This window comes from Sciurus vulgaris (assembly GCF_902686455.1).
Source record: "Sciurus vulgaris genome assembly, chromosome: 9".
Classification (NCBI taxonomy): Eukaryota; Metazoa; Chordata; class Mammalia; order Rodentia; family Sciuridae; genus Sciurus; species Sciurus vulgaris.
In genome coordinates this window covers 141026234-141050200 of record NC_136469.1, presented here as the reverse complement: position 1 = coordinate 141050200, position 23967 = coordinate 141026234, and the positions used below count along the sequence as shown (strand labels likewise).

General features: G+C 51.2%; 1 protein-coding gene across 5 annotated transcripts in view; it reads right to left on the bottom strand.

Annotated features, from left to right (window-relative positions):
- STK32B (serine/threonine kinase 32B) overlaps positions 1–23967 on the bottom strand; it is a 293670-nt gene that overhangs the window by 190179 nt on the left and 79524 nt on the right. For 2 of the 5 annotated variants that reach the window (XM_079154359.1, XM_079154357.1), the window contains exon 2: positions 15245–15300. In XM_079154359.1, the coding sequence (XP_079010485.1) occupies positions 15245–15300 (56 nt within the window). Of the gene's footprint in view, positions 1–15244; positions 15301–15504; positions 15640–16251; positions 16327–23967 lie in introns of those variants that run through there. The other 3 variants (XM_079154360.1, XM_079154356.1, XM_079154358.1) reach the window with 3 other exon arrangements.

The window sequence follows — 23967 nt, the reverse complement described above, 5'->3', positions numbered from 1 at the left end:
GGATAGGCGACCGATGGCCCTGAATGACATGCTTCAAAGTGCCATCTAACCCAGCCATCCCACTCCTCAGGATCTATTGAGAAGACCTAAATCAGCACAGCATGGTGACAGCCACATCAATGTTCACAGGGGCCCAATTTGCAATAGTCAAGTTCTGGAACCAGCCGTCATCAAGAGAGGAGGGGAGGACTGGGGCCCAGCGGGACAGCACTTGCCTAGTGCGTGTGAGGCACTGGGTTCGAGTCTCAGCACTGCATAAAATAAATAAATAAAATAAAGGTCCATGGACAACTAAAAGAATATTTTTAAAAAAGAGCCGAAGGCATAGAGAAAATGTGGTACCCACACACAATGGAGCGTCACTCAGCACAGGAAGGAAATCTTGGTACTGGCTGGTAAATGGGTGGAACTGAAGAGCTCCTGCGAAGTGAGAGAGCCAGACCCAGAAAGCCAAGGGCTGGATGGTGGTTCTCATAAGTGGAGGCCAGAGAGAGAGAACAAAAGGAGGGGCGGATCCCATGAAAATAGAAGGGAGGTCCTGGGGCAGAGGAAGGGGCGGCGGGGAGGGAGGAGGACGGGAAGGGAGGAAGTGCAGAAGGAGCGGCACCAAATTACGCAATGCACTAGTGAAGGCACAGAGGGACTTCCACCCTCACGTTTACCACTAATTTAAAAAATAAATAAATAAATAAAATGAAGGCTGGTTGAGCAGAGGAAGGGGAACGGGGAGAGGGAGCCAGGGAGGGGACTGAAGGGAAGTTAATCGTACCCCACGCACTCATGTCCAACCGAGCCCACTATTCTATGTGACGATAAAGCCCTAAGAGAGCACTAAAAAGTTAGTGCTGTAGGTTGAACTGTGTTCCCCAAAATCCACAGCTAAGTCCCACGTGGACAGCGGACCTCTGAAAGGTCAGTACAGCAGGGTCACTGGGTGACCCATCAGCTCCAACTGGTGTCCTTATAAGGAGAGGAGCTCAGGACACAGACAGAGGGATGAACTTGGGAGGACACAGGGACGAGGTGGCCGTCTACACACAAGGAGAGCAGCCTCGGGAGGAGCCTCCCGTCCCACCTGGGTCTCACAGAGCCAGAGACACCCTGCAGCTGCTGGTGCTGTCCTGGGGGCACCGGGAGCTCTCGGAGGGTTTGCAAGTGGGTCTGGGAGAAGGGCGGTGGAGGACGGAGGGAATAAACACCCAGGCAAGATGGAGCCTGGGCCTGGGCAGGGAGGCCCCTCCTGCCAGCAGGAGGGGGAGAGCCCAGGGGCAATCCTAAGAGGAGACGGGCTCCCTGATCACACTACCACCTCTGCTCACGCGTACACACACCAGCCCTCTTCCGAGTCCTGGGGAGGCTGCAGTGTCAGGAGACGCCAACACGAGTGGAGGACCAGCCCACTTGTGCACCTTAGTGCCTTCAGCAGGAGGGGCCAGGAGCCTGGGAGGCCAGGGGCACCCCATGGATGTGGAAAGGCCTGGGGAAGCCCCTGCTGGATCCAATCGGGTGTCACTGCCGAGAAGCGCAAGTGAGCCATCTGTCAGGTGGTCAGCAAGCTCTGGCCCAGGCTCCGAAGCCATGGTGAGCAAGCCTGCACTTCCCGTGACACTTGGCTCTTCGGTGGTCATCCCGGGAGCCAGCACAGTCCTCCAAAGCAGGCCTCAAGCCAAGCACGCCTACTTAGTACACAATGAATAGAGACTTCCTTTAAAGAAATGGATGCGTCCTTCATGAAGCTGTCTACAGACAATGAATGACGCTTCGCACAGAAGCGTCATCTTCAAGAATTCCAGAAATGATTCTTACATCACAATAACAGCGAACTTGAGGCTCAAAGAAGTTAGGCAGCTTGCCCAGAGTCTCATAATTGGACTAGACTTTGGAGCCAAAACTCACTAACTGAGTTAATTAACTCTTGCAGTTTCCTGAAAAGAGCAACTACTAATTCTGAGTCCCTGCTATGGCAAGCACAGTGCTGGACATGGCTACTGCCTGCCTGTTGCTAACCTCGCTCCTGCCGCAGGGCCTTTGCTTCTGCTGGGCTTTTCTCTGCACCACTCTCTGCCCAGATCTTCACCTGCCATTTTCCTCTTAGCAGTGAAGTTTTAGCTTAAAGGTCCCTTCTCAGTGAGGTGAGGCTGTCCCCACACTGCTGATAGCTCCATGGCATCAGGGACCCTGGTCAGCCTCTTCCCCACACCAACACAGGAACCCAGAATAATACCAGGGCAGAACAATCATCCATGAGCATCCACTGTCCAACCCAAACTCCTGCTGAGGATTCGACTGTGCTATTATCTGGGAGGCCCACCGACTTAAAAGAAGAAAAAGATTCCAAAAGAATACTTTTAAGGAGTGAACAAAAACCCTGCTAAGCCAATTTCTTCCTGAACATTCAAACGGACAAACGCATGTGAAATCTCATCCTCACTTAATTCCTAAATGGATTTGTTGCAGTCTGAACCCTAAATTGGTTGGTCTGCTATTAATCAAGTATTTTTCTCCCCGTGAATCTGCATGCCCCCGTGCACGGCTGGCAGTGTGGAACGAGACAGCAGATCATGACTGGTCCTCAAGGCATGAGAAGGCAGCGTCGTGCCCGGGATTGTAATCTCTGCAGCTCCTGCTCAATTTTACCCAGCATCTTCCTTTGAGGGACACCATGAGCTATTATCACATAACTCCATGTCACTTTCGGCTCTTTAATGAGCAGCCAGCCTCCAGCTAGTCCATGAATTTTAATCATCTCTGTGTTTACTTTGCTTCAACTCTGCAGCCCTTTAAGCAGAGGGTCCACCTGCCAATCAAGCAAGACGCTCCTGAAGCAAGCTGCTCAGAGCGCTCCCGAAGGTGCCCGCTGGAGTCGTCCCTTGGCGAGAACCAGCTGTTGGTGACACACAGTGCCTCTTCACCCTGGCTTGCTGCCACTGGCTCAGCCATCAAAGGGTCAGGAGGAGCCCCCAGAGGGTGGAGAGAGAGGGCCGGAGGAGGCGGGGGGGGGGGGGGCGCACATAAGAGTGAGACTCTGGGGAGCCCGTCTCAAGCAGGGATGTGGGAGATGCCCCCGGTCCCTGGTGGAGGGACAAGAGACACAGCCATGCAACCTGCCCTTACCTGCCGTGTGCTGCTGTTAGGTTCTCCATCCACTCTACGTACTCACCTCTGTCCTCCATTGCGTGTGTTGTGTGAATCGAGCACACTACACGACATACCATACCCCGTGTGTCTGGGTCTACGCACGCACCGCTCAGCAGGCTGGTGGATGCACGCTAGACACACGTCTGTCCTGCACGTCAACATTCTGCTTGGTAGGCCTGTGTGGGCTTTGGGTTGAATATGGATAGTGACCCCCAAAGGTCCACATATAAAGGTTTGGGACCCAGAGTGGTGGTACTGGGAGGTGGTGTGGACCTAAAGAGGTGGGCTTCGTGGAAGGTCCTGAGGTCGTGGGGGCAGTGCCCTGGAAGCCCACGGTCCTTGGTCTCTCAACCTGCTTCCTGGTTCAAGACGTGACTGCTGCTGCCGCCCGCCAGGCCCTTCCTCACCAGGAGCCCAGAACACCAGCGCTCCCCAGGCTAGGACCCCAACCTCAGAATCTGTGAGCTCAGCTCTTTCTTGCCAGTGACCTGTCGCAGGGCTCCGTGGCAGCAGTGTGGAGCTGGCGGGTCCCGTCTGCGTGTAGGCGTCTGTGTGCACGTGCCTGTACACACCCATGAATGCGTGTGTCTGTGTGTCGCGTGGTGGGTGTGTGTGTGCGTGTAGGGTGTGCGTGTATGTGTACGCTCAAAATGAGCTTCTGGAGGAGCCCAGGACTCCAGTGCGCCTGTCCTGGGGAGTCCCAGGCGGCCCTAAGGTGGAGAACTCAGAAGAGCCAGGCCTGTGCTGCCTCTCCTCGGCCAGAGCCTCTCCAGCAGGCTCCCTTGGCCTCCCACGTCTGTTTCTGCCTCTCTGCTTTTCTTTCCTTCTATAGATAAACCTCAGCTTCCCCAACGGTGACAAAGAGGGCCACCAACAAATGCAGACCTCTTTCCTCACAGTGTGCCACACACAGGAGGCAGAGACAAGCCTTCCCCTCCGATGCCACAGATGGGGGTAGGTCATGGGGACACTCCATGGACGCACTGCGTGCCCATCTCAGTGGGTGAGTGGGAGCCACATGACTGACAGCCACCCTGGACCACAGAGAGCAAGGGAGGCGTTCCTAGAAGGGACACTATCATGGCGAGGAGGGGATGGGCGTCCAGAGCAGGCAGCGCCCTCAGTGCACTGTGGTCCTCCCGTCCCCCTCCACCTCCCAGTGGGAAAGCCAGCACCAGAGAGGGGGATTTGCGTCCCCAGTTACCCACAACTCATCCGGATCGGAATCAGTCCGGTTCCCAAACGGATGTAGAGAGATTGTTCTGCCCTACTGCAAAGATCCAGGACGCAGTCGCGAAAGGGTTACAGCAGCCACCAGATCATTCGTGCTGAAAGCAGAGCCTGCCTGAGGCGGGTACTCTGGTGCCACACTGGGAGGGACTTCTCGCAGCTCAGGAGTAAAATGAGATTTCTGCGAGTTCACATGTGCTCCTGCCTGATAACCAGGGCTATTGTCGTCATTCACAATGAAACGTCTTCCTTGAAAACTCTTAATAAATGCCGGATATCAAGCCTGCCAGAGGCAGAAAGCAAAGCCCAGATGTGCATTTGCTCTTAGGAGGATGGTGTTCTGCATCTGATGCTAGCCCACCTGCACTCTAGTTTGATAAGAGTCATGTAGACTTCACCCGCCTCCCCCATGAAGAGCAGAAACCACTGGGGATTTTGATTGGAACAAAGCTTTGTTCTATTCCTTTAAAGAAAGTCAACCTCATCCTAAATACTGAACATTTGTGTATATTACAAGAAATGATGCATGTGGTCAAGATATCGCTAAACCTAAGGGCGACATAAAAACAGGCCGACTAGAAAGCTTGGATTTTTCAAAAGATCCATTATGACCACAGAGTTAAGACATTTTATGTCTAGACTAGGTTCTGAGAGCCAGGACAGCAGCCAACCAGCATCACAGATGTGGGCAGAGAAGGTAGACAGATTTTTCAAGAGATGGCGGCAGGCTCTAGCAGTTAAAAAAATTACCAAGCCATGGAGCAGATCTGGTAAAATGTCATGAAGAGGTACGAGCATTCAGGACCAAAAGCACGGATGCTGTGCGTGCTGACCAGCCTCTAGGTGACAGCAACTCCGTTGTAGATTAAAGGGGAGGCTTCGAGTTTCCTCAAGCCATGGAATCTCAAGTCCAGTGGGATTTTCACGTGTTTTCTTGCTTACTGTTTAAGTTCAGCCATAGTCCATGAGGTCACGGGCAAACTCCTAAGCTCACTGGGCTAAAATTCTTCTAAGAAATCCAGAGAAGAGTGGCCTTGAATGTGGCACATAAACTCTGCCCATTGCTTGCTGGAAACAGATGGAAAGAAGTCAGCTAGAAGAGACCAGAAGAAGCCTGAGACTTGTGTGCCTGCACGGGACGCAAGAGCGTGCAGTGTTGGTCCGACCAACTCAGCCGCTGGTTAAAAATATATTTTTAAAAGGAATACAATCCAAAGTTTCTACAACTTAACATTCACCATGCCCGGGATGCAACCCCAACGTATTTGCTGTATAAAGAACCAGGACAATGTGGCCCACTCTCAGTAGGAAAGACCATCAGTGGAAGTGTAGTTTAAAATGACCCGGATGCTATAATTAGCATAAGGAGCACGGCAGCAGCTAAATGACAATGCTTCATGATATAAAGGCCAATATGACTGAAATAAATGGAATCATGGGAAGTCCAAGCAAAGAGAGACTATCTTTCCCAAACAAAAAAACCCCACCTAGTCATATCATAGTTAAACTTAAAAAAAAAAAAAAAAAAAACTTAAAGGAAAATTTTGAAAAGTGAGAGACAAAAGTAGCACAGTATATCCCAGATAATGTTCATCCAAAATTCAATGGCTTCTCATCAGACTCAGGGAGGATGGCCACAATGGTACAAAATCTTTAAAGTAAATGAAAGAAAATAAAAACCTGTCAACTAAAAAATGTACATCCAGCACAAATATTCTTCAAGAAAGAAGGTAAAATAAACATATTTCAGATAAGATAAAATAAGAAAATGGATTAACAGGAGCACTGCATTGCATAATAAACTATAGAAAATTCTTCAGGCTGAATGGAAATGATACCAGATGGAACTTCAACCTTCATAAAAGAATGTGTAAACCTCGAGGACAGCTTTCTAACTTTTATATATAAGAGCATTTGTCTGGATATAGTTATACATATGCATTTTAAAGCAAAACACTAGCATTATATTGAAAACTTTAAAATTAAGAAGATGTAATACATTTGACAACTATGGTATAGAAGCTGATGGGGTGGTAATGGTCCTCTCCAGCTATAAGGCTTCTACATTTTATGTAAAGTGTAACTTTAGCAGACACTGTGAAATAAATTGGGGCTGTATAGTACTTAGAGGGAAATTTATAGCTTGAAATATTTATGTTACATAAGAGAAATATCTAAAATCAATGAAAACCTTGAAAAATTTTCACCTTGAAATGCTAAAAATATAACTCATCAAGAAAATCAGAGAAATACAATAAACTGGTACTATCAGAAATAAATGAGAAGTTGCCAATACAGATGTCACAAAATTAAAGGGATTATATTGGATTTTTAAAATTAAGAATATTATGAATTATTTTATGCCAAATATTATTTATTGCCAAGAATTTGATAATCTAGAGAAAATTTATAAATTCCTTGAAAACAACAACTTATCAAAATTCACATAAAGGAAAAAAAACAGGAAATTTGAGTAGACATTTATTTTTAAAGTTGATTTTAAAGTCAAAAGCCTTACCAGACAGATAATTCAATATTCAGATGATTTAATTTCTAAATATTATCAAACATTCAAAGAAGTAGCATTAACCTTACATAGACTCTTTCAGAAAATATAAAAGAAAAATGTCTCATTTTTAAGATTTTAAAAACCAACTCATGAACCACTTAGAGAAATCTTAATGCCAAAAAGTGTAAATCTCATTTTATGAGATTAATACAATCCTAAAAACAAATTTGTCAAAAGACATTACAAAAATAAAGAAATTGTAGCTTAATAATCCTTATGGAAAAAATGCAAAATTCTCTAATAAGATATAAGCAAGTCAAATCAACAAGATATAAAAAGGATAAAATACCATATCCAAGTGAGATTAATCTGAATTATGCCAGGTTGGTCTAAACTTTGAAAATCAATATTATCTGTTACAGTTACAAAATAAGAGAACAATATCATTTCCATAAATACAGAAAAAGCATTTGATAGAATTTAATGACCAGACAGTATAAAACTTTCCAGCAAACTAGCACCAGAAAGGAGATCCCCAGTCTGACAGAGGGTATCTTAAGACAACCTAGAGATAACTTCATCTGTAACAGTGAAATGTTGAATGTGTTTTTCTACTAAAAGAACAAACATGCTCTCATTCATGACCTCTCAATACCACACTGGAGGTTTTGGCCATCACAATAATGGAAAGATTTTAAAAGCATAGAGATCAGGGAAATAGGTAAAACTACCTTTTCCAATAGATAGCATGATGACATAAAAAATATCCAGGAAACTACAAAACAAGTATTTCAACCAATCAATCAGCAACATTTCAGATCAAGATAAAAAATCAATAGCATTTTTACAACTGGTAGCAAACAATGAAAACTTAAATTTAAAACCATTCCAAGGCTGGGGTGTGTCTCAGTGGAAGAGTGCTTGCCTACCATGTGTGAAGCATTGGGTTGGATTCTCAGCACTGTGTATAAATAAATAAATGTCCATTGACAACTAAAAAATATTAAAAGAGAAAAACAATTCTATTACAACAAGGTAAAAAAAAAAACAACTCATAAACCACTTAGAGAAATCTTAATGCCAAAAAGTGTAAGTCCACTGCCTAAAAATAATAAAAATAACTAAAATAAAATTGTAAATACTTAATAAAAATAGAGATACATAGAAACAAAGAGACATAACATGTTCATTGATTATAGGACTCACCACTATGATCAATTATGTCTAAATTTGTATACAAATTCAATGTAACCACAACTACAATCTCACCAGTCTTTTGTAGAAATTGACAAGCAAATCCAAAATTTCTATGAAAATCAAAAGACCTAAAATACCCCAAACAATAAGGCAAAATAATAAATTTGAAAGATTTACATGATCTGATTTGGGACTTAACAGAAATCTATTGTAACTAAGATATCCTGACAGTTGCACAAGTATTAGGAAGGGGGTCAAATGAACAGAACAGAGTCCCAAAGAAGAGCTTCCACTTTCATGAGCCATCTGGTATTTCACACAGATGCCAAAGCAATTCAATGAACAAAGAAAAGTATTTTCAAGAATAGATATGTTATGATTTAGATGTGGTTTCCCCCAAAAGCTCACATGTGAGATGATGTAAGAAGATTTGGAGAGAAATGACTGGGTTAAAACCTTAACCTAATCAGTGGTTCAATCCCTTGATGGAATTAACTGAGTGATAACTGGAGGCAGGTTGGCTGTGACTGGAGGAACTGATTCACTGGGGCGGGGAAGCTATGGGGTATATATTTATATCTGGTGGGTGGAGTTTCTCTCTGCTTCCTGATGATGTGAGCTGCTTCTCTCTACCACATTCTTCTGCCATGATGTTCTGCCTCACCTTGAACCCTGAGGAATGGAGTCAGTCTTCTATGGACGAAGACCTCTGAAACTGTGAGCCCTCAAATAAACTTTTCCTCCCCTAAAATTGTTCTGACTGTGTCCTTTTAGTCACAGCAGCAAGAAAACAGGCTAAAACAGAAACTGATACCAGGAGTAGGGTGGTTGCTGTGACTGACCTGACCCTGTGGTTCACAAGTTTTTGGAGCAGTTTGGAATTTGTGGGAGGAATTTTGAGATGCTTAGCAGTGCTAGCTGGAAATTCTTTAGACTGTTGTAAGTGGAGCTTAATGGACGATTCTGGTGGGAGCTCAGAAGACCAGAATGCCAGTGGGACTATGGACAATGAAGACAGGGCTCAAAAGGGTTTGAGGGAAAGAAGGACACTTACTGGTAATTGGACTAGAGGCCATTCATGTTATGTTCTGGCTGAGAAGTTGTCTGCATTTTGCTCACGTCCTGAGATTATCTGTGAGGCTGATTTTAGAAGACTTGTTAATCTGGAGAAAGAAATTTCTACACAGCATAGCATTCATGGCAGAGGGCATGGATATTGCTGGAAACTTTTAACCAAACTTATTTTGATAACAGGCAGAAGGCAGAGCAGAAAGATTGGGAAAAAGTGAATTTGAAAGGGCTGAGTAAAACAAGGGCTAAGAAAGTTGCAGTTGTTAAAGACATTACCGCCACTAAAGACATGCTGAAGACTATGCCTACAGACACGAAGAAAGATGGATCGAAGACATCTCAGGAGCTGGCGAGACCACACCCATCTCAGGTTCAAGGGTGCAAAAATGAAATTCTCTTGAGAAGGGACCAGTGGGGCACCCTTCTTGCACAAGGGGGCCTGGGAATTTTTTTCAACATGCTCAGTCACCCAGACACTCAGAGTTTGCTGCAGCAAGGGTCCTTGGGGACTTGGCTACTGCTCAAGATGGCAGCAGACCTTAGCATCAACCATGGGGTGCTGGTTCTGCAGGAATACAGGATGCTGGAGTTAAGACGTCATGGACACTTCCACCAATATTTCAAAGGAAGGCCCTAGAGGCCAGGCAAGGTGCAGCAGGGTTGGAGTCCCTGCGGGCACCCCCTGAGAAGTCAAAGTGTGGAGATGTGAGGAGAAAGCTGAAGCTGCAGTGGAGAACCCTGAGATTAGGAAATGCCAGTATGGGATAGCATCCTAGGAAAGCTGCAGGAATTGAGCAAAGACAAATCAACAGAAAGGCCACTTGGACTATAACCAACAAGGCCACGGGGGTGGAGCTGCACAGGCTCTTCAGAGAGAGTATCACGATGCCATGTGCTCCAGATGCCAGACATGGCGCTACGGGACCTATGTGTCCAGTTGGATTCCGGTCCTGCTTTGGTCCCATCCCTTCTTTCTACGCCTCTATTTTTGTAAATGGAAATGTTTACTCAGGAGCTTTATATTTTGGATATTTGTAAAATGCTTTTAATTTTACAGGAGCTCACAATGCAAGATTGCCTTGAGCCTCAGAGAAGATTTTGGACTTGAATTTTGAGAAATTTCAAAACTATTGAGGTTATGGGAACTCTTGGGAATGGTCTAAATGTATGTTGCATTGTCAGATAACTGTGAGTTTTTGGGGGTCAGGGGTGGAATGCTATGGTTTAGAAGAGGCATCCCCCAAATGCTCACATGTGAGACAATGAAAGAAGGTTTGGAGGAGAAATGATTGGCTCATAGCCTAAACCTAATCAGTGACTCAATCCCTGATGCGATTAACTGGGTGGTAACTGGAGGCAGTTGGGGTGTGACTGGAGGAGGTGGCTGGGTCATGGCCATGGGCTATATATACACTCTGTATCTGGCAAGTGGAGTCTCTCTCTGCATCCTGATGATGTGAGCTGCTTCTCTCTGCCACACTCTTCTACCATGATGTTCTGCCTCACGCTGACCCCCAAGGAATGTAGCTGGCCCTCTCTGGATGGAGACCTCTGATACAAGACCCCTGAAACTTTGAGCCCTCAATAAACTTTTCCTCCTCTACAATTGTGCTGATAGGGTCCTTTTAGTCACAACAGTGAAAAAGATGAATAAAATAATATCCAAGTAGAAAAAATAATGCATTTTGACCCTACCTCACACTATACCAAAAAAATCATAATTCATGATGATCATAAAACTAAACCTATAAGCTAAAGCCATAAACCTTTTAGAAAATAAACCTGAAAAACTTTATGACTTGAGTTTGTTTTCTTGAGCCAAATTTTTGTATGTGGGTTACATAAAGCAATGACCCTAAAAGGAAAAAGCACTCAAGAAATTAAACCTCATCAAAATTCAAAACTTGCCTGAATCAAAACATACCAGAGAAAGTTAGCACACCTGTCTTTTGAAAAAAGTCTCATATCTGACAAAGGACTAGCATCTGAAAACATAGCCCACAATACAATAATAAAAAGATAAACCACCCATTTTTTTTAAATGGCAAAATGTTTTGAACAGATATTTCAGAAAGGAAGATAAATATACCTGGTCACTAAGGACATGAAAAAACGCTCATCATCATTAGTCATCAGGGAAAATTCAAGTTAAAACCAGTGACTGACTACAACCAGCATCAGAATACTCAAATTAAAATGTTGGCAAAGATGTGAAACAAATGGAACTTTTAGTAGGAAAATAAAATGTTTCAATCATGTTGGAAAAATTCTTGGTAGCCAGGTATAAAACTAAAGACATGGGCTGAGGTTGTGGCCCAGTGGTAGAGCACTTGCCTAGCACATGTGAGGCACTGGGTTTGATCCTCAGCACCACATAAAAATAAATAAAAATAAAAGAAAGAACCAATAGAGAATGTTAAAAAAAAATCTGGTTAAAAAAATAAAAACTAAAGACACACTTACTCTATGATCCAGAAATTCCAATCCTAGATATTTACCTTAGAGAAAGAAATCATATATCCATAAAAGACTTTTACACAAAGTTTCTTAGCAATTTTGTGTAAAAAAAAGTTAACACTAGGAAAAGTCCTGCAGCATATCATGATGAAAATGGATAAACAAATTGTGGGTGAATGAATTGGTAGGTGTATAGTTAGATGGGTGAATGGATGGATGGATAGATGAATGGATGGATGGATAGATGAATGGATGAGAGGGTGGGTGGATGGGTGGGTGGATGAGAGGGTGGGTGGATGGATAGATGGGTGGGTGGGTGGGTGGATGGATGGATGGATAGATGGATGAGTGGGTGGACGAACAGGTGTATGGATGGGTGGATGGATGAGTGGGTGGATGAACAGGTGTATGGATGGGTGGATGGATGAGTGGGTAGATGAACAGGTGTATGGATGGGTGGATGGATGAGTGGGTGGATGAACAGGTGTATGGATGAGTGGGTCAGTGGATGGGTGGACAGGTGTATGGGTGGGTGGGTAGATGAGTGTAAATGAGAGAATAAACAAATGAACTTATTTTTATTGATTTTTTTAATCAACTGCACACAAACTTCCAATAATAGGATAAGACACAATCTTAGAAAAAAGGCAGAGGCAAAAGTATTGTTAAGCCCAGAGCTTTCAGATCTCCAAGGAGAATAAATGTCATCAAAGACAGTGAGCCTTGCTGGACCCCGTCTTGCCTCGCCACTCATCTGCAGTGACAGACGTCAAGCATGGTGAGATACTTTGGGACTTCGGAGTACACAACAGCCTTCCTGTGCCAGTGCCATGATTATATACCACAAAGTTCCTCTCCGACAAGAACTTGGACGCAGTGCACTTCAGAACGGCCCAGGCGGTTGGCCTCTACTTGCTCACTCCGACACCCGGGCAGCCCTGTGAGTACCGGCAGAGGGCCGGCCAGGCTGGGGAGCAGGTCCAGGGCTCTCCCAGCTCACCTCGCTTACACCTCCACGGCCCCTCAGAGGGCACTGAGGAAACGCTCAGAGCTAGGCTCCACCACCGGACAACGCTGTGCCTGGCTCTTGACACACTTGCCCTCGCTGAGCTACTGCACCGTGCTAGTGGCCATTCCGAGGGGAATTCTTGCTTCCCACAGATGCTGTGTAAGGATGAGTCGCTCCTATAGACACTGACTAACCAGCCAACCCTTCAGCAACCCCTTTGGGACGCAGCCAGCCCAGCAGGGTGGGGAACAGGTGGTCGCATGGACGGGGGACTTGCTTCAGGTGGGGAAGATGCTGGTACCCACCCCGGACAGTGGGGCTGGACTGAGTGTCAGAGGGAAAGTTATTCATTTGGCATATTTTCTAGAAGGGTCCTCCTGGAGGAGGAGGCCAGCATGGGCTATGGGGGCTGGGGACACAAGGAGCAGCTTTGCTAAATGCACCTTGGGAAGAAAAGGTCCAGCGGGAAAACCGCAGGTGGCCAGGCCCCAGCAGGCGGGCAGGCAGCTGGGCCCTGGAGGTTGAGGGTCTGGTCCTGGCCCCCCATCCTTAGACTCAGGAAGTGCAGGCACGAGAGGAGGGGACTCGAGTCCAGGTAGTGGTGAAGGGACGCAAAGCCTGTCTCAAGGACCACCGCAGCTCCTCCTGTGAGGACCTCCAGAGCCCCTTACCCTATGGTCCAGGCCTGCAGCGCCGGTCACCCCTTCCTCAGACCTGGTGAGCAGGAGCAGGTGGGACTGGGGCTTGGGTGGCTCCTCAACAAGGCAGGCATGCGGGGTTCACCAGGGCTCCCAGAGTGGCCCCTGTTCTGTCTGAGGCGCCATTTCCAGGGACGTGGCTGGGTTCAAGAGCCCCTGGCAGAGGGGCGCAGACAGCTCCCCAGGCTTCAGTCTCCTCTCTCTCCGCTCCTTCTGGCGGCTGCCCCCAGGTCCTCCCAGGTCACATAGCCGACGGGTGCTCCTGCTCTCCTACCATCACACCAGCCTTAGTGGGGGATCTTCAGAGAAGAACCCGTAGGATGTGCATGTTCCCAGACACAGACAGACAGATGCCGTCTGAGGAACTGGCTCTTACAATCGTAGTGGCTAGCAAGTGTGCCACCCAGCAGGCTGGACACACAGGGGAGAGTGGACGGCCACTACAAGGCCACCAGGAGGCAGAGCTGCTTCTGCCTCACAGAGCTTGGTCTTCCCAGGTCTCCACTGGTCAGATGAAGCCCGCCCACCTGCAGGAGGGCCCTTTGCTTCACTCAAAAGTCTCCTTATTTAAATGCTAATTTCACCTAAAATAAAGGACCTTCACCGCGCAGTGTTGGACCAAATACCCGCGTCTCACAGCCAGACGGAGCCGACACAGAAAATCACCCACCACAGGCACGCTCACGCTGCTCTCTGAACAAGACTCCTGCCCACAGGATGCCCTCTGTTTTGTCAGGACGGCAAAGTCCAGTGCAGCTCATGTGGCTGGTCAGCAGCCCAGTGACTGGCTATTAAGTTAGCAAGTGCCCTATCTCACGTGGCAGGACAAACAGCCAGCATTTTTTTTTTTTTTGATTCAGGGCCTCACTAAGTTGCTAAGTCTGGCCTTGAACTTGTGATCCTCCTGCCTCAGCCTCCCGAGTAACTGGGATTACAGGGGGTGCCACTGCACCTAGCTTGGCTGACATTTTACATGTGTACAATGAGGACTCAGAAATGGGATTCTGGCAAGGCAGGAAGCACTTAAGTCTCAATCATGTGAGAAGGAAGGATATCTTGAAGTCTCAGAGCTTGGCTCAGCTCCAGAACGTTCTGCTAAGTGAATGACTCCTAAACATATTGTTTTCAGAAAAGGGTCTGGACCTGCTTGGGTTACTAACGATCAACAGAGTCTAGAACAGTGTGCTTTCAATTACTAGCCCCGGATTGCATTCCCAGAACAAGGAAATGGGGGAGGGGAGGTTGGTTGAGTCTATCCAACGTCCCAGGTCAAATGACTCAGCTAAACTCCGTATTTGAATGGATTGACCAAGGCATGGAGTTACTGAAATAGCAGGTCCTTGGTCCTCAAACAGACCTGGGTTCAAATCCCAGCTTTGACACTTGCTGCCTGTGCAACCCTGGGTAAGCTGCTCCTTCCTGCATCTGTAAAATGGAGATAATAGCAGTTGCTGAAATATGAGAGAACGCCTGGCATTCGGTAGGTGCCCGAGGTAAGCGTGGCCCATGGGACTTGCTCCAGGGAGCACTTCTGTTTGGTAAAAGCCCCCACAACTTCCCCAGGCTTCACCCAAGGCAGTCGAGGATCCCAAACATGAACTCCCGAAGGACGAATGCCGGCTGGAAAGAGCGGCTTCTGTGACAGGCCTGCGGAATTTCCCTTTAGCAATCTTGAATAATTACCACCGTCACTCACGTCACGCAGGGCCACGGTGGTAACTCAGTTTTCAGAATAAAATTACCCTGATTCGAAGGAAACCATTCAGACTTCCTTTCACATTTCAAATTTGTCAAATTGAAATCTCTCTGCCAAAAGGAAATTCCAGGGCCAGCAACCATCCCCAGAACGACACCCAAAGACGCACATAGGCGTCGGCCCGGGGTCTGGGCTTGGGCATTTTGTTGATGAATTTTTTTGAAATCCTCCATTCTTACCTTTCCAAAACTCCCTTTGCCAATGGCCCGCAGAATCTGAAAATGGTCAAAGTTGACTGCAAAAGAAAGAGAAAACAGGAACCAGTCAGGCTTACAAGACCCTGTCTCCCTCTCCTGGGGTCTCACCCCTGCTGCCCCTGACCACAGGGGCTCTGGTTCCAACCACGCCCATCTGCTACTGCCCTCCACCCTTTGGGGCCCACGAGCTGCCCGGCACCTTCCACCTCTTCCCCACACCAGACACACAGGCAAACCCTCACCCGCCGCTTGCAGGATACGAGGGTTCAGGGCCAGGGAGGGGGGACGGGACACTGAAACTCTGTGCATGCTGATCCCTTTTCTGGGCAGACCCTTCCCCGCCTATGGCCCCCAGACCCCAGTGTCCCTGCAGCAGGTGCTCCCCCTTCATGGCCGGTTCCTGCCTGTCTAACCCGGCACTGAGGGCCACTGGGGGGGTGGGGGGCGCTGTCCACACCACCCTCCCGCCAGCGTTCTGTCCCCCAAGGGGCCCGCATTCCGCTCCTCTGCACCCTCATGCCCCACCCAGCTCCGCCTGACCTCCACCCATCCGCACGCCACAACAGGGGACAGTGGCCACCAGACGCCTGAGTTCCCGTGTCCTTCTGTCCTCCTGGGACTGGCCACTGCCTGCTTGGCTTCCTGGGCAAGGTGCCCAGTGGTCCCCTTGGCACTTGGGCTCCTGGACACCTTGACCCCTTCTGCCTGGGTGGCACACACTCTCTGTCCACTCTCTGCCCTCCGTCCTTCCTCTCACCGCGTCCGGCCTCTAGGCTGTGTGGCCTGATGCCCAGGCCACCGCTCCTCTCAGAGGCTGAGCCCTGCAGCCAACAGGTGCACGCAGACCATGGTGGGCAGAGCCCGGAACTCCTCCTCGCCCACGTCCTCTCCTCATTCTGCCCTGTGTCAGGTCAGGCCCACCTTGCCTCTTCCAAGGCACCACACCTGTGCATCCTAGAGGGCTCCCGGGTCTAAGCCACCTTTGTCACCTGCACCAGGACAGTGGCCTCTCAAGGTCCCTTTGGCCTCTGCCGGCTGGGACGTGTGTGACAGGCAGAGTGCTCCTGCTCTGCCCACTGTCCCTGAGCCCCTCCACCAGGGAAAGAGCAAACACCCGTCAGGGCTGCAGGGGCCATGCCGCCACTCCAGCCTGGCTTCCCAGCAGGCACTGCACCCGCTGGGCTCCAGGCGCTGGGCTCTTCCTGGCTGGAAACCACTGCCGGTGCCTCTGCCACTCTGCTCCCTCCTCCCGCGTGCCAGGCAGGCTGCCCTCCCCTCAGGATGTCCTCACAGCACGTGGAGGGAGGTGTCAGCTGTGCATCCGCTAAAGTCCACCTTTCCCTACAGACGCCAAGCTCAGGGGTCAAAGGCCACTCTCGTTTTCGTTACTGTACCCTTAGGACCTAGCACAGTGCTCAGATCACAGGACTCAACGCGCGTTCATTAAGTAGGGAAGGACTGAAGCAGCTCATCTCCATAATGAAAGTGCAGTAAATATTTCTGGCGTAGACTGAGTCACAGCCAGTTTCCAATAACTAGGAAAGACGCGTTATTCACACAGATGAAGAGGACTGATTGGTCAGGGCGTAACGGAAGCAGAGGTGTGAAAAAGTAGATGAACCCACGCCGTTCCTCGGCTACTGAGACTCAGCGGTGGAGGGTAATCATGGGGAACGGTGTCCGTGCCAAGCCAGAGTCAGAACAGCACGGTGCCAGCCTAAAATGCTCAGAAGAGACAGGTTAATAGTTAACCCAGCAGACCTTGCTTTTCTGACCTGGATTTGTTTACTTTCAGAATAATTGCCAGAGAAATTCTTATTCTTACCTCTCAGTCACTCACCAAAGGTCAGGGGCAAGGGGATGCCAGTTCAGCCTGCAGCTCCTAGTGTGACCAGGAGCATGCAGCAGATGCCCAGTTCCCTCCAGGGAGCCCCAGGTCCCACAGGGCACCTGCCATCGGCCCACCAGGTGGCACAGCCACCTAGCCAAGGACCCTACTGCTGCTGTGACCCCATCTTCCTGTTTGGGAACTCCCTCGCTGGCCTTGACACGCAGCTCAGCTCAGGAGCCTGCTGTCTTAGGACGCTCCTTCCCCACTGCAGACCATGCCCTCCTTGGAGCTTCTGCAGCTACCCGGCCAGACAACTTAGGCCACAGCCCAGCGTGGCCACACTCACTGTGTCCATGGACGAGCCACCCAGCCCTGTGTGCCTCAGTCATCCCACCTATAAAATGGAGACAATGGTGCCTGACTTTCAAGGGGTGCTGAGGACAGTGCTGGGCATGCCACCCGCCTCTTGAGGCACGCGCTCTGTTTGGGGATGAGGAACGATGGCCTCCCTCTACTCTGGTCTCTTCCAGGAGGGAGATTTCCCTAAACACCTGTGGCTTCCTGCTCCATCAAGTGATGTGAGTGAGCCAGGCACTGAGCTGGTGGGGACTGCGTGGGCTCCTCTGTCTCTGCAGCAAACCTCCCCTCGGCTCCACCCTGCGGCCGCTGGTCGGGGCCACCGCAAGGAGGTGGCTGTGGAGTCCAGCCTCACCTCTGCAGGTGGGCAGGGCCAGCCGCCTCCGGCTTCCCTGTCAGGGAGCCCGGCTGCTGCCCTCCTGGGTCCTGTCCGCCAACCCCGCCCCATGCCTCCTAGAGGTGACACCAGGTCCCACCCTGTGCCTCCTAGAGGTGACATCAGCCCCACCCCGTGCCTCCTAGAGGTGACACCAGCCCCACCCTGTGCCTCCTAGAGGTGACACCAGGTCCCACCCTGTGCCTCCTAGAGGTGACACCAGGTCCCACCCTGTGCCTCCTAGAGGTGACACCAGGTCCCACCCTGTGCCTCCTAGAGGTCACACCAGCCCCACCCTGTGCCTCCTAGAGGTCACACCAGGTCCCACCCTGTGCCTCCTAGAGGTGACACCAGGTCCCACCCACCTCCCTTTCCGTCTTGTCTAGGAAGTGGCGGGTGGTGAGTTACTGAGAAAAGTTGAACGCCAAAGCCACTGATATTTTAATAAGCAGTAGTAGATATGTAAATGACTTCGAGCATGTGGCCCAGCGTGACACCTCTCGGATCTGACATGCTGACACTGGTGCCACGTGCCTAGAATACACTTGGAACTGGGGAAAGCCACCTGGTGCATGAACAGGTGGAGGTGGCCAGAGGCAAGTCCTAGAAACCTCGCGGTTACCTAGGGTCGTCAGCCCAGAGCAGGAGGAGTTGGCCATGGGAGCAGGTCAGACAGCCCATCTCTCCAGTGACCCTCTGCCCCGCTCCACCTGGAATCTTCCAGATTCAGCCGGGTGTCCCGCCTCCCTGGAACTGGGTCTGGGGAAGGGGCAGGTTTCCCCATCGTTAACTGCTGCACCTGAAGCCGCCACAGGGCTCGGGTGACCGGGGGATGCTGAGGTGCATTTCTGAAGAGCAGTGTCCCTTGGAACCACCAGACGTGCAGTTGTCAAGCGTGTTGACTCCACTAGACGTGCTGAGAGGTGGGAACGGGCCTCGCCCCACATGCGGGAACCACCACAGCTGCCCGAGGGCTGCCCCCCGCAGGGGCCGCTAGGTCCCCAAATCACCAGGCTCTCTGCCCAGCAGGCCCACGGCCCTTCCCTCAGTTCTGTTTGGCACCCGAGAGGCCAGCCCCAGAATGGGACGTGCCCAGGAACGCAGTGGGGACCCTCAGCTCGACTGGAGCCTCGTCAAGATGGGGAGGGTCAGAGCATTGGCGTTTCCAGCAAGTTCCGAGGCAGTGCTAACGTGCAGGTGCCACACTTGAGAACCCTAAGCTAGGCAACCAGGACGCTTGCAATCCCCACCTTACCAGCCACTCCCACGGCCAGCAGTGGCCTTGCCGCCCAGGTCTGTGGTGAGATCTAAGCAGGGGACTGTTGGAGATACTCTGGAAGCACTTTTGTTCTGATGAGACAAACAAACAGACCCAGTGCCCCTGCAACCTTCCCCCTTTTCCTGCCCTGAATGCAGACATGCTGCTGGAGCTACAGCGCCATCTGGAGCGGATGCAGACCCCTGACCTGTCCACACAGCACCGCAGAGTCAGTTTCCTTCTCTCTGCAACAGGGGGACACTTGCCTGGCGGGACCCTGCTCAGGGTAAGACCACTGCATGACCAGCACCCAGGGTGCTGCTGCTTGGTTTTCCTTCATCTCTTCACATAGAGGTACCCGCAGGCCTCCAGGGGACACCCTAAGAACAGGGCTGGGTCCTGTTCATCCCTGGATCCCATGTGCCCCGTGGGATAATGTTCAGCTGAGACGTGTGCATCGGCCCTGCAGAGGGTGGGCAGGGACGGGGGAACCAGACCACCTTCGCACAGACATGGCAGGTATCTACTCGGTCCAGGCCACAACCTCACAGGCTACCCTGGGGCGGGGTCAGGAGCTCCCACAGAAGAGCCGCTGCCCTGAGTGACCAGGCAGCTGTCCAGCCAGCCTCTGCATTGGGGGTTCCACAACCACTCCTTCAACCAGAGGTTGAAAACACCTAGAAAAAATCCACATCTGCACTGAGCACGTGCAGAAGGCTCCCTCCTGTCCTCCCGATGAGGCAGCATGGCAGCCGTCCACCAGACGCACCTGTGTTAGGTGTGATGAGGAACCTGCGGTGAAGCACAGCACAGGGAAGGTTTATGCTGAGCCACTTCCTGTAGGAGACGCACCACATATGGGGGCTTGGGTATCTGAGGGGTCTGGGAACCAAACCCTGCAGATGCTGAGGGGCACTGCGCTTCACTACCAATGCTGGAAGATACCGGTTTCACCCCAAAACTCTGACTGCACCTGTGCACAGGTGTGACCTGGCACTCTGGTCCTGAGTGGAGCTGTGTGTGCACACCAGCTGCGTGTGTCCCTCTCTCGTGTCCAGCTCCCCTGGGACAAGACAGGCCCTCACCCGGGCTGAGGCTCAGATGGAGGGAGACTCGGCTCCTGGCCGGCGTCTGTTCTGGCCAGCAGAGCCAGTGCCGTCCAGTCACTCCAGGAGACCTTCTCCGCGGTCCCTGCCACAGCCCGCGCCTGGTGCTCTGCCGGGGACAGGATAGACAGCCAGCGTTTGCCACGCGAGCTGCGGCTGCTTCTTTAAGCCTCATTAAAAATCATCTTGTTCTCTAGTTGATAAATGCGTTTAATAAAGCCCCCAAACCTTTTCTTTTATTCACTGTACCCTCTTATCAGCAAAAACACTGAATGTAGACGCAGTCGGAAAGGCACATGCCTAATCGGAACAGGAAAATATTATACAGCAATAAACTCGCTGCAGAAGCTAATTTGGATGCTGGGGGAAATGTGGAATCCGTGATAAGAAAAGAATCACCCTTTTCGGAGAGACGGTACAAATTAGGCTCTCAGTTCCTCGAAAGCAAAGCCCATTAGACACGCCCCCTCCTGCCCGCCCAGCCCGTTCCTCTCCGAGGTCAGCCACAGCACATTCCACCAACCAAGGGGCTTGAAGCAGCAGAAACTTGATTCCTCATGGTTCTGGGGGCAGAAGTCCGTGTCGAGGTCTTGCCCGCCTTAGGAGCCTTCCCGTCTCTTCCAGCGTCTACTGGAGGCCAGCGGCCCTGGTGCTCCGTGGATGGTGACTGCGTGGCTCCAGCCTCTGCCCTGACTTCACGTGGCCTCCTCCTCTGTGTGTCTTTGTTTTCCCTTCTTACTGGGACACTGGTCAACTGATTTAGGGTTTACCCTAAATCCAGAATGATTTCATCCCCAAATCCTCAACTGATCACATCTGCAAATGTATTTCCAAATACGGTCACGTTCTAAGGTTCCAGGTAGATGTGGATTGCGGGGAGCTCTTCAACCCAGCACACCACAGAGCGTCTGGCAAGGACTGATCCAGTCTGAGTGACCCAAGGCCCGAGCCCACACTTGTGTGCACCTGGTGTTGCGCACCAGCACATACTCCTGGAGCTGTCTGAGGTGTGGAAACACAGAGGTAATTTGGAACCAAAATTTGTCCTTCAGCTCTTTGTTCTGGTTGAGTAGAATCAGCGCTGACCAGCCCTGGGTGGGATGGGCTTTGGTGACTTCTGAAAGCCACCTGCAGCTGTGGACTGAAAGTGATCTGACCACGTGATCTGTAAGGTCCCCAGCTTGCAGCACGGTGGCCCAGAGAGAAGCCCCACAGACAGCTAACCCATGGCCATGGTTCCTGACCTTTTTAGGGAACAACCAGCCTGGGACTCGGAACCTCATGGGAGGTTCAGCATCTACTGATACTTCAGCTCAACTCCGGGGCAGCGGAATGGGGCGGGCATGACCGTCACCAACGTGCCTCCCTTTCCGCAGGGGGTTCTCCCAGCACTGGGCGCTGAGATGAAGGCCTGCTCTGGGTGCTGCCTCAGGGCCTCATTCAGAGGCAGCGCGGGGCTCGGCCAGCGAGACAGAGGCCGGTATTCTGACGTAGAGGCTGACGCGTGGCTTGTCTTCTCCTTAAACATAAACATGAGCTTCCAGGCACTTGCAGGTCCTAAAGTAGTCAGATGCCCTGGCGGCACTTGTTGGGCATTAACCAGATCCTTCTTAAAGTGCAGAGCCCGGGAGCAAACCCCCAGCAGGGCAGCGGCCTGCGGGGGTCCCGGGAGCGTGGAGCTTCAGGGCTGCTCTCCACGTGCAGGAGTGGAGGGCAGGGTTGGGGCTGTGGCGGACCAGCGCATCGCCAGCCCCGATCCTTCACCCCACACGTTCACGTCCTCAGCTCGGTGACCCTGGGCTCCAGGGGTGGAGCACACGCCTCACCCACAGGTGCTCCATCAGCCACAGCTGGACCTGATCTAGACGACCAGGTGCCGGTGAACTGACAGAGCTGAGGCTCAGGAAGGTGCTGTGAGTCTCCTTCTCTGCTACCTGTCTACCTTGGCCAAGAGACACTCCCGGAGTCTCCTTCTCTCCTACCTGTCTACCTTGGCCAAGGGACACTCCCGGGGTCTCCTTCTCTCCTACTTGTCTACCTTGGCCAAGGGACACTCCCGGAGTCTCCTTCTCTCCCACTTGTCTACATTGGCCAAGGGACACTCCCAGAGTCTCCTTCTCTCCTACCTGTCTACCTTGGCCAAGAGACACTCCCGGAGTCTCCTTCTCTCCTACCTGTCTACCTTGGCCAAGAGACACTCCCGGAGTCTCCTTCTCTCCTACCTGTCTACCTTGGCCAAGGGACACTCCCGGGGTCTCCTTCTCTCCTACTTGTCTACCTTGGCCAAGGGACACTCCTGGAGTCTCCTTCTCTCCCACTTGTCTACATTGGCCAAGGGACACTCCCAGAGTCTCCTTCTCTCCTACCTGTCTACCTTGGCCAAGGGACACTCCCGGAGTCTCCTTCTCTCCTACCTGTCTACCTTGGCCAAGGGACACTCCCGGAGTCTCCTTCTCTCCTACGTGTCTACCTTGGCCAAGGGATACTCCTGGACAGCGCTACACAATGGAACATGTGCAAGCTTGCACCCGGGGGCCCAGATGAAGCCACCTCAGGTCTTCTGACAGCCAGCCAGTCTCTGGACACGTGGGGGCTCAGCTGAGGCCAGCGGGACACTGGAGAGCAGCAGGGTGCCAAGGCTGGGCGGGCTCTGAGCTGTGGGCAGGGGTGCCGTGTGCGTCGCTGGCAACACTGTGGACAGGGGAGAGAGGGATAAAGGCAGAAAGAAAGAGAGAGCCCAGGGCCCAGGGCCCTCCTGAGAGGAGAGGGCGTTTTAGCTGGGGAAGGGCTCCGTCTTCCAGGGAAGAGCACAGAAGGACCCACCCTGCCCAACAGTAAGGCCCATGGAGCTCCGGGGCTAGGTCGGGCACTGGTAGAGGAATAGGGTGGCAGAGAGTGGGGCAGAGAGGACGAGGACAGAGCCAGGGAGCACCTGGACACTGGGGCAGCAGAGGAGGAGCTGGAGCTGGGAGAGTGGCCAGATGGGAGGTGACGGGACAGGACCCAGGACCCCAGGCCAGAAGAATGTAAAGGGGTCTCGGGACTTAATGCCCAGGCAAGGTCAGCACAAGGCCTGAGGAGAGCCCAGGCCTCAGGCGGCAGCCTCCAGTACCTCGGGTGCTCAGGTGAGTGAATGAATGACTGAAGGAACAGGTGGCGACAGAATGGGCGCCGTCACCTCCTCACGGGCCTATGGAGGCTTCTCCCTCTGCCTCCCGCTGGCTGGCTGCCAGCTGGTACCAGGACAAGTTGCCTGAGCAGGATGACTGTCCCTTGCCTGTCCCTGGGAGCAGCCGTTTCCTTAGCTCTGGCAGCGAGACGGAGCACAGCCTTTGGAGCCAGGCAGGCCTGACGCCAGCCCCGGCCCCTCCACCCGCCTTGGCCTGGGGTGGTTTCCATGTCTGCCACATGGGAACAAGCATCGCTCACCTTCAAAGTGACTGCAAAGGTAGTGCTGATTCACAGGAAGCACCCAGTGCAGATCAAACCTGCCCCAGAGACTGTGCCTGCCAGCACCCTCTTGTGACGGGCTGACAGACCTGGCTCCATGAGAATGTTATGGGCCAGACTCTAAGGGAAATGGCTAAACAGACTCCATTTGCTCTGAGACTCCATGTTATGTAGGAAATAAGCTTCTCCCATGGGAACACCCCGCCTCCGTGCCCATCAGCATTTACTGGGTGTGACATGTTTAACAATATACAATGGCAACTCCTATGTAGTAAAGAATTGCTCTCTTTTGCTCCCTATTGCTCCTAAACAACGTACCATGTGAAC